At 46.7% G+C, this 14,718-nt stretch overlaps 1 protein-coding gene across 3 annotated transcripts in view; it reads left to right on the top strand.

Moving 5' to 3' along the window:
• The window catches only part of MBNL3 (muscleblind like splicing regulator 3), a 59,734-nt gene that overhangs the window by 32,157 nt on the left and 12,859 nt on the right, over window positions 1-14,718 (top strand). For all 3 annotated transcript variants that reach the window (XR_657975.2, XM_019474206.1, XM_019474207.1), the window contains 2 exons: window positions 5,795-5,995; window positions 7,432-7,668. Coding sequence is in view for 2 of the 3 variants with exons in the window: in XM_019474206.1 (XP_019329751.1) it covers window positions 5,795-5,995; window positions 7,432-7,668 (438 nt within the window). In the remaining variant the exon portion in view is untranslated. The remainder of the gene's footprint in view (window positions 1-5,794; window positions 5,996-7,431; window positions 7,669-14,718) is intronic.

Consider the following 14,718-nt stretch of genomic DNA (forward strand, 5'->3'; position numbering starts at 1 on the left):
TGTTCGTGCAAAGCTGAGAATCACGTGAATGTTTGGTGCCCGTGATGCAGTTTCAAACAGACTGCTTCGTACAGCACTTTAAAACAAGTCAGGCAAGGACGTGGAGCAGACTATTTGCTCAGCATGGTGTATTTGTCCGGGAGAGACCTTGCAGAGACCATGTCGGTGCCAAGTAGGAAGACTCTACTAGAGCCTTGACTTTTGAAAGTCCAAACTCACCTTGACTGCTGGCTTTGGTTGAGCTGTGCTGGAAGCTCTCTGCGTTGGTTTTGCGCCTCTGTCTCTGTTAGACTGTGTAAAAGTCAGGTTGAAGCCCCATCCCTGGAAACATTCAAGGTCGGTTGGATGGGGCTCTGAGCGACCTGATCTAGTTGAAGATGTCCCTACCCACGACAGGGGGGTTGGACTAGATGACTTTTAAAGGTCCCTTCCAACCCAAACTATTCTATGATTCTAAGGTGAATAGAGCTGGGCTCTGGCATTGATATGGAGAGCCATTTTGGTCAATGCTGTGTCTGGTTTCTCAGATACAGTCACTTTGAGCCATGTGTGCACCAAAGTAAGACCACCCAAAAAGTGCTGCACCCTGGGCCTGATCCCTACCCTCTCCATTCTGCTTTGTCCCTTTGCAGCAGTGCGAGACAGACTTTTGGAGCTGGCCATGGAGGTGTTTCAGCACCGGCTCTAAATTGACCTGGTGGAGCAGGGCAGTGGCTTGCGTGGTGCTGCCCTGTTAGCTGTGTCTGAACAGGCAGTTGGATAGAGCACGGCAGTGTTGACACACCTGCCTCTGCACTCCTGCCCTGCAGCTGCCTCCGCTGCTGCCCTGGGAAGTTGTTTCCTCTCTCTGAGCTCGCTCTCTTTTCAAGCTCTTAATCTTTTCTTCCTGTCAAGGTCTTCGTAGCCAAGACTGTCTTGACAGCTCTGAGTTACCCATGCTCCTGAAGACAACCCAGACTTTGACCCAGCCCTGTGTCCCCTCCTGGGCCAGCGGGACCCTGCTGCTGCCCCTTGGTGCTGATGGAGGGATTAAAGCACAGGGTGACCAACTCACTTGACCAGTGACGCTTGGAACAAGTGCTGGAGCAGATTTCAACAGTGTTTTGGGCATGCATTTGTTCCATGCAGCAAAAAACTGATCTATATCTCAGCCTCTAGTCAAAGGCACACTAGGAATGAATAAACACACGTACCCTGGCCAGCCGGGAGCTGGTGTCTGCCAAGAGGCAGTGCTGTGGGGCATTAACACCTGACTTTTACACTACAGTAGCCCACAAATGAGAGATCCTTTGAGCTAGGAGTGTGTCTTTGCGGTCTGACTGGGGAAACGAGCATCTGTGGTGATAGGTAGCTGGATGCTTTGGCCGGTTGGATTCACTCCAGCATGTTCAGCCTTCATGTTAGAGGGGTGGTTTTACAGCCAGCCCCATGCAGTTGCATTGGAGGGGAACACAGGTTTTTGCTTTTTCTGAACAGCATCAATTATGCTTTCAGTATCAGGGTCTTCAGCTTTTTCAGTACAACATCTTTATCTTCTACATTTCTATCACCAGACTAATAAAAGCTGCCGCTGTTTTTTGTGTGTTTTCTATGTGTAGCTGCTTAGCAGTGACCTGTCTCCCCTCCTTCATGCCATCAACACCTCTGTATTTATATTGGGTCTCTCATTTTCAGGCTTTCCCTTTTTAGGGTCTGAGGTAACTCAGAATCAACACTTCCTGGCTGAGACAGCACTTGTGTTCGACAAAACACCAGCCGCTCCTCTGCCTTCCTCTTCACACCTACTATGTGTTTCTTCTCTAGCTTTAGCATGATTTCTGCTACTAAGCAAATTGAATGCAACTTCTAGTTTGTTAACAAAATCAGCTGTTCCAGGTTCTGTCACCACCAGTGGTGACAAATGCCCCTCCCTGGGACCGTCCCTTCTCTCTGCTCACACCTTTAACCCAGTGGCTCCTGTGCTTGGGGTCTGTGAGGAGCTCAGAGATGTCAGAGTCCTTGGCAGCGCTCCCCCCAGATGTGTTCTCACAACAGCCATTTCAGCTTTTATTTATTTATTTTAATACTCAGTAAACCAGTCTTGTGAGCTGTTACTGGTCTGAACCCCTCTGCTGCTGCACTGTAACCTGTTTCTCTCTGCTCAGGACTTACTGGTAGTGTCTGCATGTGCTATGATTAATAAAAGGTAGTTTGCAAGGAAATGTGCCCCTGTATTTCCTGAACTTGCAAGAGCTTTAAGGGGGGCAGCAGGCGTAAGTGTTGATACTTTCAATCCGGCTGTTTTGCCCTAGAGCACACCAGCAACTAAGCTGACTTTTCTTTTTAGTGTACAGTCATAATATTGATCTATCAGGTCTCCTGGCTGGATGCGATCACAAGAGGTAGATGAGGAGGCATGTTGAGGAGAGCAGTGCTGTTTGGAGTAAAAATTACAGTTGGGTTCTGGCTGCAAGGAAGAAACTCACTCGAATTCCCTCAGGACAGGCCTGGCACAGGGGACCTGCACAGACGTAAAGGGAGGAGAGATTTGGCTGGCAGCATCTTTATTACTGGTACTGATGCATGAGCCAGACTGGATTTCCCAATCCAAGACAGGCAGTTGGGGCTGGCAATGAGCGCAGCCCATCTTTTCCCCTCATCAGCCACAATAAATACAGAGCTCCCTGATGCCAGCTTACAAAGGAGCAGTTTTCAGTGCGCTTAGCACAGTTCAGACTTAAAAACTCCAGTGCTTCTAGGTTTAACGTGTTGAGCGAGGTCTGCTCGTTTTCTGGCTGTGCATCTGCTGAAAATACCTGTGTGGCTGCCAAGTGTCAGTCCTCTGCCCATGGGCAGGGTGTGGAGCAGAGCTGTCACTTTCAGTCATCGGCACCGGGCGAACAGTTCAGGTGGGCAGAAGAAGCAGTTGTGAAACCTTGGGAACGTGGCAGCAGATGCCAGGGCATGGAAATGGGTGAACAGCCAGCGGCAGTGATAAAAATCCATCCTGCTCCTTCATGCACCCCTCTGCAGGTCTCCAGGATCATGGGTACATCCTCAATTGCTCTTCATAAACATCCTTCCTCCACTCTTCTTCAGCTTGGGTTCAGATCCCTTAGCCCTTGCCAGTCGTTCCTAGTGAGGAGAGGGATTGCTCTTGAGTGAACAGCCTTGGAGATGGGGACTGTGTTTCAGGGACAGGACCTGCCTCCCAGTTTGTAGTGGCTTTGGTGGAGGGGCTGATATATCATTTCTTCGCGAATGTTTTGCACCCCTTCCCACCGGTTTCTGGTGAGTTCACTCAGTGTGAAGCATTGCAAGCCCCTAGCCTTCCTCTCTGGCTGCACAAATGCCCTGGCATCCTCTGCTTGAGCAGTGGGAGGAACATCTCCCCTCTGTCTCAGAAACCAGCTAGGTCCTCGGGCTGGCTCCTGGTTGTGTTCGAGGCCAGGCAGGGGAAGCCTGCCTTAAAGGATCTCCTGAAATTCTGGAGCAATGTCTGTGCCACACCTACTCTGTCAGGATACCCAGGACTCCTGCCGTATTGGGTGCTGGAAACACATAGGGTAGATTTGCCCGCACATTTGTGCAAGCCCCATGTGCTGCAAGGTTTGGGCTATTACGGGTATACAAAACAAGTGCTGAGAACGTGTGTTGGGCCCCAGCATAACCCTGTGCAGACTGGCCAGGCTGGAGAAACTCCTTAAAATAGCATTTACAGTGTGAATGGTGGCAGAAGTTCAGCAGATGCCACTGTAATTACTAGTGCTCACACAAAAGAAAACAGTCTAATGGATGCTGCCTTCTCACTAAAGTGTTCAGGGAGTCACAGCATTTGAAGATCCTTAAAGAACTTTTCTAGCAGCAAAAGGTGTAAAATGTCTGGGAGCCACAGAGAATTGAAAGAGAGAAGAAAATGATTTAATAAAGGGCCGTGGACTGGAGGATCTCTGGGTTTAACGGTTAAAGTCTCCCATCAGCTGAAGTGGGGCTTGACTTAGACTCAAAAGAAGGAAAATTGGAAATCCCTCCCAGAGGATTATCTGGTTCTGCTACACTTAAAGCACCAAGTGCCGCTGATTCAGGAGGCCATGTCTCCTTGTTGTGGAGGAAAGTGGGACGTGTGCTGGCAGTGACCTGTCATCCCCTTTCCCATCAGCTCAGGAGCTGCTTGCTGTTACTCTGACCTTAGGAAGGGGGTATCATTAAGTTAAATATAGGTTAGGACAGCTTGGCTGGTGTTACTGTGGCTAGCTTCTTCCAGATCACAAGCAGCAAAGTGTTTCCTAGCTTATGAAAGTACTGGGATGAAGATGCTGTCGAGAAACACACTGTCCATGTGTGATTTCTTTTAGAAACCCACAGGACTAGAGGTACAAAAGTAAAAGCAAGGAGGGGATGAGGTGTGTAGCCAAAAAAATGCCCCAGGCCATTTTATAAGCACACTTGCATTTATTGCTGAGTAGAGGCTCTAGCTACCGAGGACGGCATCACGTACGCCTGCAAATGTGAGCAACTTTAACTGTAACCAGGAGTTCACAGTGGAGCAGGTGACAGAAGGGAAAATAAAAATAGTTGCAAGTCACAGGCTCCTTTCCCCAGGGGCTGCTTGAGCCCCTGCTACAGGAGCAGGAGTGCTGCCTTGCAGGCTCTGGTCTTCGGGGTGGGCAGGGGGGATTTTTCATCAGCTGGAATTGGTTTCATTCCCAAACGCACCTCAGATCTGGTGCTTTAAAGTCTCACAAACTCCCTGGCTACAGAGGCTATTCACAGACTTTAAACTAAGCACGTGCTTAGGAGCTTTGTGTGATCTTGCCTGCCTGGCAGAACGGCAGCTCCTTTCCCAGACCGGTGCTGCTGGAGCACTTCAGGCCAGGGAGCTGCTCTGGCCACCGGCGCTGAAGCTCTGCCGCGCTTGCAGGGCCTGCCGAATGCGATTTAGGGATCAGAAGCAGTCAACATCTTTACGGCTCATTGTTCTGTCTCCTCATGGGACATCACTCCTCACAGCATAGCTGAGGTCCTGGACCTCTTGCTGGCCTACCTGGGCCATCTCATCTGGTACGATCTGTCCATGGCTCTTCCAAGCCCATGACCCACCTGCTCTTGGCAAAGCCATGAGGTCTGGCACATTGTAAAACTAGTGAGTTTGGTGTCTTCTTGCTGCCATTCACGTGGAGCGTAGGCTCGGGATACTCCTGCAAAATTGCTTTTGCCTGAAGACTGTTGGCAGTCTGAAACAAACCCTAGGTGTGCAGAATGCTAGACCTCCAAGTGTACTGTAGTAGAGATGCCTCGCCTGACTCTAAATGATCCCATTTGTCTAGCTGAGCCACACTAGCCACGATAACGTGGAGCTCAGTGCAGGCTGATAGTGAATTCAACCACGTAGCTAATGGAGTTACGTGCTTCCAGGTCCTGAAGCTGCAGCTTACCTTGAGGTCTCTGTACAGCATTGCGGCGTAGACATACAGAAGCTGAGACATTTATTTGGGAATGAAAGTCTGTTTAATTTGGGCCTGCCCTAATTGCTGGCATGAAATCCTTAATTGTGTCATTAAACTATAAAGATCATCAATATGCTTTGATCTGGCAAATAAAGATGCCTTGTGTTCAGGATGAGTCACAAATCTGTGAGTCAGGAGAAGCGAATGGATCGCAAGAAAATGGCGATAAATGAATAGATTGGAAAGCACAGCATTTTGATGTTGCTAATCAAATTGTCTAAAAGGATTGAAGTGCTGCAAGGCTTTGATGGGTAATCCATGACAGAGCTTTTTAACTAATACTTTGTTTTTCCTCTTTCTATATACAGACAACGTTTCCTGTGACTCCATCGCTTGCAACAAGCCCCACGATGGCTTTTAGTCCCTACCTGAGTCATGTTTCTCCTGGGATGGGCTTGGTTCCTGCAGAGCTTTTACCAAATACTCCTGTCCTGGTTTCTGGAAATCCTACTGTTACAGTACCAGGAGGCTCTGCTGGGCAGAAACTGATGCGTACGGATAAACTGGAGGTATTTGGACATCTGATACGATACTGCTGACGGGAATGAACAGGGCATGTGGGCCCAGCTGTTGCTCTCTGCTAGAATGACCTGATGTAGCACAGTGCAGAGTTTAACCTGCAGCTTTCCTAACACAGGGCTGCTGTTCTTTGCTTGAGCAGACTCTCACGTGGGGCCTGATCCCAAATCCTTGGAAGTCACTGGAAATTTGGGAGCACTCACTCTTCTGATTTCAGTGGGTGTTCGAGCAGGGCTGGGATTGTTGTTCTGTGTGTGTGATCTGCCATGCTTAAAAAATGCAAGTGGATGGTCTGCCATTTAATTTAGTTGAGTGGGAGATGTTTTGGAAGTAACAGACACTTCCCTTGTCTTGAGGTGGGCTTATTGAGTTTTAACAGAAAGCTTTAAGCATTACACTGTTGGGAATGCTGGGTACGGGGCATTGGAAAAACATCTCCTCCCCCCCCAGTTGGCTGGGCACGCTGTGACTTAGCGTTGGAGGAGTTTTAAATGTCTTTCAAACCCTAAGCAGAGGCTCTGCAGGAGATGAGGGCTGAGGACCTGAATTCAGAGGCCCCTGCAGGTGTAAATTGTAACACAGGAAGGTAGTGGAGAAGGGTGTAATTTCAAAACGCATTGTTTTGTGTTATGTACTTTATATTACCTTGCTGATTGCTTCCATTCTCGCATGACCTCTCACCTTTCCCCACACTCAGTCTGATAGTGTGCTGGTACGTGATCTACACCACCAGCTATAGTCCTCAACAATTTGTCTTAGTTCCTCAGACAAGGAAACCTTGCAGATCCGTTTTGTGAAACCTTTTTCTCTGCCTTTGATGTGTAACTTACGAGGATCTGCAAGATCTTTGTAAAGCTAGCAGTTTTGGTAACACCTTAAGAACACATTACAGTGTAATCAAACACACTGTCATGTAACCCCAGGGTCGGAGTTTTGTTGTGGAGGGCAGTGAGACTATGTGAAAGAAGCTCCTCGTATTTAAGAAAAGGTACTTGTTGCAAATAACAGCAGCATGCAACATTTAGAATTAAATGTCCTATCCAAGAGTGTGCTCCATAACAAATAGATAATCCAGCTGAGATACAAATGGCAGTTTTTAACATTTAAGCTTTAGAGGCAGGGGAGGAATCTTGAGCTCCAAAAGTTTTGGCAAAATGACATTGACTTCCTGGGGTCACTTTCCATTCTGCACAAATTCTGTACTTCACTTGCATTTGGTAACGTTGTGGGGTTTTTTCATACCCTGAACTAGTTGTGAGTCGCACCACTTGTCTTTGTGACTGTTGGTATATGTGCTACCCAAGATGAGCATGGATTTAGAATACACACATAGTTTAATGTGGCCAACTGAACTGATATTCTGCGTTCAAAATACTGAATGAAGAGTAACTTGATGTCCTGCTCAACAATGTGACTTTCTTTTAAGGTTTGTCGAGAGTTTCAGCGAGGAAATTGCACACGTGGTGAGAATGATTGCCGCTATGCTCACCCTATAGATATTGCAATGATAGACACAAATGAAAATACTGTTACAGTTTGCATGGATTACATCAAAGGTCGATGCTCTAGGGAGAAATGCAAGTACTTTCATCCCCCTGCACACCTGCAAGCCAAAATCAAGGCAGCTCAACACCAGGTGAACCAGACAGCTGCAGCTGCAATGGTAAGTAGAGCTATTCTCAAGCTGTATTTCCATTGCTAAGAGATTTCATTTGTGTCATACGTGTCGTTTGTGGAAAAGTAGAGTGCTTTGTAAATGGCTGACTAGAGAGCTGAGAGCATGTGCAATATGAATCCCATCTCTTCATCCTTTCTATGTGCTCACCACAGCATGAAGACCTGAGTGGCGTGGTACATCTCACCAGTTAAGGACAGGGTGGCGAACCCTGTGATTTTCTGTTGTGACTTCATGAGGTGACATGAATGCAAATACAGCAGCAAACACCTTCCCTGGCTAAGTCATAGGTGTCAGTTTAGCTTCCTCAGTACACAGTGAAAGCAAAGAATGCCCATCCCGTAATACATCCTTTGCAGGGAGATCCTGGCCTGTTGAGGTCAGTAGCAAAATTTCCACTGACTTCAAAGCAGACACAGACAAGGTATCAGTTGTTGAAGCATAGCAAACTGAGCAGCCTTGTGCCTGATACCTTTGCTAAGGTTTAGTGAAATGACAAGACTCAGTCCAAAGGTGACTCCTGATCTGTTTGATAACTTAGGACCTGGTAGAGATGGTCCCACCTGCATTTTAATTTGAATTGTGATTTCTACTACCTACAATTTAAAAAAGAGCCAAGGAAGACTTACCAGTTCAAATTCCTAGCTGGAGTAAATGTTTGCCAGTCTGTTGAATTCAATTTAATGGCACCTGTTTATTCCAGAGATGAGAGAGCTGGGGCTGTTCAACCTGGGGAGGGAAGAAGAGGCTCAGGGATCTTACCCATGTGTATAAATTCCTGCTGGGGGAAGTAAAGAAGATGGAGGCAGACTCTTCCCTATGGTGCCCAGTGAAAGACAAGAGGCAATGGGGCATAAAATGAAATATAGGAAATTCCATTTAAACATAAGAAAAAACTTCTTTACCATGAGGGTGGTCAAACACTGCAACGGGTTCCTCCATCCTTGGAGATGTTCGGAACCTGCCTGGTCACAATCCTGAGCAAGCTGCTCTCGTTGACCCTGCTTTGAGCAAGGTGTTGGACTAGATGATTTCCAGAGGTCCCTCCCAACATCATCCATTCTGTGATTTTTTTTTTTTTTTTGGTTTAAATAATATTAAAAAAGGTTCTTGTCTCCTTTTTGATTTACAAGTAAGACTACTAAAATTTTTATAAATATCTTTTTTTTAAAGACAGTAAAAGAGTTTGCTTTTTGTTCCTGGTGAAATGTAACGCAAAAACAAGAAGATTCTAGAAATTAAACAACTGCCCTCCTTGTAGCATCAGTATTACCTGAAAGGTAATTTGAAGAACCAGTTTATACTGCAGTATTTAGTTGTCCTGCACAGTTTGTTTATTAGATTTCTTACTATTTTTATTATTGTTGAAACAACAGCCCAGGTCTGTTGAAAAAGAACCTTCTGAAATGAAACTCTTTGGTTTTTTACAATTGAATCTTTACTTTTTCACTAATTATCTAGGACACTGCTACTTAACCAAAGCCAGTGCATGTTTTATTCATGCTGCTGGCTTCTCTTAAAAATGTAATTAACCTTACTTGTATGCTGTTAACTAGAACCTTTAAAATATTTATTGATGGCTTGTTGCATCACCCCTGCTACCAAAACAGCTTACATTATTCATTGACTTTTCAAGGTTTGATGCATTTACTATACCTGTTGAGGAATAAGACTTTAATAAAGGGAAGAATGGTGCCCAGTTTTCTTGGATCAAAAAACATATGCTAGACCAATGGGTGTACCTTCTAAAATAGATTTGGAATGACTTGAAATCTAAATTCAGAAGGTATTTCTGAGGCACCCAATCTTGCAGTTACTTGACATGCACAAGTAGTAGCTTTACTCACTCCTGCTTGGCTGAAGCCTGTGCAGCACAGTCAGATGAACTGGGTCAGGCTCAGTCCCCAGTTCAGGATGGCACTTAAGCATGTGCTTGAACCTCCCTTCTTTACCGGTGGTCCTTCCCTTGCCACGAGCGCTCCTGCTGACCTCCGCATGGCGTGTAGCTGCAGAATTAGGGCTAAAGCCCAGCGCAAGTCCACCTGCAGGTGGTGATCCCCAAGCGCTCCTCATCTGCTGTGCCAGCCGCAGTGAAGATGCTCTAGAGCATATGTCCCATGATGATATTTCTTTACTTTTAAAATTTACTGAGGCAAAATAGCTGACTAGCCGCTAGGCCAGGTAATTACTCAGCCGCCCCATGTTGTGCATGCCTCGTCTTTTTAATATATTGTATAATGCATTCTTTTTTTTTTTTTTTTTTTTCTTTCTCTTCGCTTCCCCCAAATGTTGCTCTCTTGACACACCTCTGCTTGCTGTTTTTGTCACTGTGCTTGATCCCCCTCCCCGGCCCATTGCCATCATGTGCTCGCTGCCTGCTAATTAAGACTCAGCCAGCTGTCAGATCACTGAAGCGACCGCTCGAGGCAACCTTTGACCTGGTACTTGGACCTTTCACCTTCTCGCTTTGCATGTAACCATCTTAGTCTGCATGAAAGCCTTCCGCACTTGGTCTGTTGTGTTAGTGCCTGGGGAGACTGCCCATCCCGGCCAGAAATGTTGCAGTGTCCATTCAGACATGCCGATTCTGCACCCTGCACACCATCCATTAACCATCTGAGCTTTGCCTCCTGAAACCCGGATGCGTTTTGGAGGCAGTGAATAATCTTGTGGGGAGGCAGTGCTAGGTTTTGAGGTGTTTTTCCAAACAGCAGCAGCTTTGGAGTCGTGAGACACGATGTTTCGGTGAGAATTGAACTCATTAGGTCTGCAGTGTGTTGGATATGCCAGAGGACTGGGTGGTGCAGGACAGATCCAGCAACTTTTTGTGGTATGCCCAACAGCACAGCCGTGCCTGGCAGTGTCATGCTGGTACTGCCCTGCAAAATGGTGTTCTGTGCAATGGGCACAGCACAAATTTAGGACCTCTCCAGTCCTGGCGGTTCCTGACATTAAGAGAAGCAGAGGGAGGGAGCTAAGCAGCACCCATAGAGATCTGTGCTGGGAGCTGAAGCGGGTGCAGTGCAGGACTTTGGTCGCGTGTTCAGTAAGCTGGGAAGATGACTGCCACTGCAGCTGGCGCTGTCTCTGGTTCCTCCCCCCATACCGCAGTGGGACAGTGTGTCAGCAAAGGCACCTCGCTGTGCGTGCTTTTTGCTTCAGGCACAGGGTCTGCTCCCCAGGCTTCTGTCTGCAAGCCATCTTCATATAAGCTACCTTTGATTATTTTCTGAGTCTCAAACATGTTTTACCTGTCTTCATGACACTCATAGTGAGGCAAAAGCCATCCTCCCAGTCTGCTGTCAGTCCTGGCTCCATAGAAGACAACTCTTTCCCGTTCACCCCAAATAATGAGGGATCCTATACATCCTACAGAAAAATGGCTCCTGTTGCCCAGCTATAGGGGGGAGTAGGAAGAGTGGACTCGGGAGCCCTGAAGCCTTCAAGTGTTGCTCCCCATTCCCGGAGCTGGGAAGCAGAAGCTGATCTGCTCCCCTTCCCCTCTGAAACCTTGGTTTTGGGTTTTTTAAGTAGTCAAGAGGCTTCCCTGTTGGAGCTTTAGACAGCAGCAGTAGGAAAGCTTGCCTAGGGACCAGCTTCTGCCAGCAGTCATGGAATTACACTGTAAATGACATGACAGCCTCTCCCTGACACTCGTGGCTGCCACAGCCGCATCCCCAAAGCCAGTGTAGGCAGTGACCTGCGCAGTGCCTCACTGCCCTCTCTGAGGGGACGTGGTCTGGCAGAGGATGGGAAGGCCCTTTAACTCCCCTACCCTCCGGACCTACCCTACTGAACAAAACCCCATTAGATAAGTTACTTTTAATAGTCTTCCTGCTCTGAAACATCTGAAGGTTTGCAACTGTGTTGCTGGAATATGTCACCTCCTCGGAACCCTTTGGGAAGGCTGCACCAGAGCAGGATTCACAGTGGTGATAAAAGCGTGTATAATCTTCAGAGGAAACTGCTCAGATTGCTTCTGCTGCTTGCCAGGGAATGGGCGCTACCGCTGCCCTCTCTCAGATCATTTTGTATTTGTCGTGCCTTAGACTGAAGCAGTGAGCCAGGTGCAGACCCAGCCCCTCTTTGCTAAGTGCAGAGGGGTGAAAGTGTGATCTGCTCCCAGGAGATAGCGATCTGAGGGGAACTTTGAGGTGCAATTAAACTGTTTGTTGCAAAGATTTAATCCAGTTCTTGTCTTGCAAAAAATAACAAGAGAGGGTTGTTAACCAGCATGTGGGAAATTTTGGCTTTGGCATGCAGTGCGTTTTTATCTGTCAGTCATGCTGAAAGATTGCTTTCCATGCCATGCAGAGAAGTGGCACAAACCTCTCTGTTCAGATGCTTCTGTTCCAGCAGAAATGTGGCTTTCCCAGCCCAAAAATGGGAGGGTGCCTGGCATTTTTGTAGTGGGAATTGTTTATTGGGATCAGTGCAGGCTCTCACATGGATACTAAAGTGAATTAACCCTTTCACCAGTGCAGATGGTCTGATCATGTTGCATAGGTTGCATACCCATGTGCGCACACAAACACACGGGCAAAAAAGAAAGTCGGAAAAGATTACTGTCAAAGGTTACTGCTACGTCTGTGATGGTCAGAGCTTGTCCAGACAGAAACTGCAAGCAGCAGGATGAGGTAAACTCACCAAGTAAGTTCTTTGCTACAAGGATTTAGACTAGCTCCTGTCCTGCAGCGGGGAGGCACTTGCTACAGAATTCAGTAATGTCAGAATGTGGCGAGGAGTCTCCCGTTGCCTTTTGTAGGTGCTGCAGGACACGCTTGGGGGATTCCTTCAGAACAAGGACATGGTGCAAGACAGAAATGTCTCCCTGTGAGCTGTTACAATTCCTGCAGGTCCTGAGACCGTTACAGAAATGCTGGCCCATTTCAAATGAGACACACTTGTTTGCTCCAGTGTCCCTGCCAGATCCCTGTGCAGGAGTCGTGTTGGCCCAACTTCATCACGTGCAATTTTAGACACCTCTCCCAGGCATTTGTAGATAGACCTTTCAGTGAGTGTGCTCCCAACTTGGGGCTCTTACCTCAATGCAAGGGCTGAAGAAGTGGTGAAGCCAGATTCTTCTGTCCCCCTGGGCCCTCTTGCCCCTTGATATCTGAAATTAGACAGGTTGGCAACAGGAGGAGCACATCTTCAGGGCATGCTCCTGTATGGATGCTCCCCCAGCTGCTGGGATGGGAGAGGTGATCCACAAGGCTGTGTCAAACCAGAAGCAGACCAAGACGGACTCCTGGCTCCTGTGCCCACAGGAAGGCAGAGCTGGCCTTTAGGTTGCACAACAGCTGCTGCAGTGTGCTTGTTTCTTTAGAATACTCTGGAAATGTTGCATTTATTTGTGTTTCTCCACCCAGCTGCTGTTCAGGGAGCAGTAGTGGGACTGCCCATAGCTCCTTTCCCTTGCTCCCAAGGGGCTGTAGCAGGGTACGAGGAAGGGTGATGTTAGAGAGACGATGGGGTAGACCATTGTGCCTTGACATACCTATGGCCTATTGGTGTTTGTATGCTCCCTCTGACTGCAACGCTGGGCTCAGGAATTGTCCTGTAAAGAGACAGGACATCACGGCGAGGTCTCAAAGCCTTCAGCTGTTCTGCTTTTGGCACTGCCATTATGGAATAATGGGCATTTTGGGGTGGTGACAGCCTTTGGCCAAGAAGCAAGGAGTCAAAAGTCCATTATGTGCCTGGCACAGTTGCTTTGCTATAATTAATAATTTTTTTTCTGAGGCAGATTTTGGAAGCATCTGAAAAAGAATGTTTTGCAATCATGCACAGTAGGGAGCATGAATTTAAGCAGCAAGTTCTTCAGTTACTGTAAATCTGTAAAACACCTCTGATGTAAGTGGAGCTACTCCAGTCTCTACAAGCTGCAAATCTGTCCCGTGCCTGGGGGAACATTCATGTAGCCATCATTAAATAGGCAAGATGTAGATACAGTCAGATTTAACGTAGATATCAATGAGGGCTTCCCTAGAAATGGAAACACTTAGATCTTTACCTAAAAGATCTCATCCTAAAATACAGATCTTAAGCGAAAGATTTTGGTGTCTGTGTCTGAGAATGTTGTCCCATGTTCGACTGCTGTTTTTTGGTACTAGCCAGAAGAGATCTGGAAAGATTGAGTCCTAATGCTGGCACTGGATGCCTGCTAGCATTAGCAGAGGATGTGTGCATGTCTGAGGGCAGTTTTGCAAATGCAATTTCTTCTTCTAATTTTCTTTTTTTAGTATTAAAACCACCCAAAAGCCACCATGTGAATAGAGATAGGATGGAGTAATGTTTTGCCTGGAAGTATCTTGCTTAACATTTCTCAGATGAGCAGTCTCCTATAGCAAATTAAATTTAAAGTGAAAGCTGTTTCTAGATGGTGACAAACTGTTGCAAGCTTTCACTTATATTCGGTTGTGTGTTGATCTTCATAATGCTTTAAAATCTCTTTACTTGTGTCCTTTCTTCCAAGTACTGTGTGTTTGTAGCCTTAATCCTTCATTAGCTAAACCTCCTCCATTACCTACCCTTCACTGCCACCTATTAAAAAAAGAGAAGAGTAATAACCCTATTTTTCAGCCATTGCTTTGCTACATGATATAGAATAACACAACTAGGCAGAAATGACCCGATTCTGCATGACTTCCACGTGCGTAAATCTCATTGACGTCAATGGGAGCGTTATGTGCAAAAGGACTGCAGGGCGTAATTAAAAAGGACCCTTTTCTATCACAATGTGGAGAGAAAAATGTGGTTTCTACTTGGGTACAATGAAAAGCTGTAAATCATTAGAAACATTCCTGTCTCCTAAGAACCTGACATACTACTTTGATGTTGAGACATGCTTGGGTGAATGATGAGTAACACTGAGAAAAGTTCCTGAGTTGGGTTAATGCTTTTTACCAAGTCTGATCATGAAACAGGTTTGACAGGCTGGAAGAAGCCTGGTGGTGTGATAGAACAAAAAGAGAGGATTTGCCTGATAGCAAGGCCCACCCAAATCTTGTTCGAACACTAGATTTGTCAATGGCT

Source organism: Aptenodytes forsteri, unplaced genomic scaffold, assembly GCF_000699145.1.
Source record: "Aptenodytes forsteri isolate BGI_AS27 unplaced genomic scaffold, ASM69914v1 Scaffold265, whole genome shotgun sequence".
NCBI lineage: Eukaryota > Metazoa > Chordata > Aves > Sphenisciformes > Spheniscidae > Aptenodytes > Aptenodytes forsteri.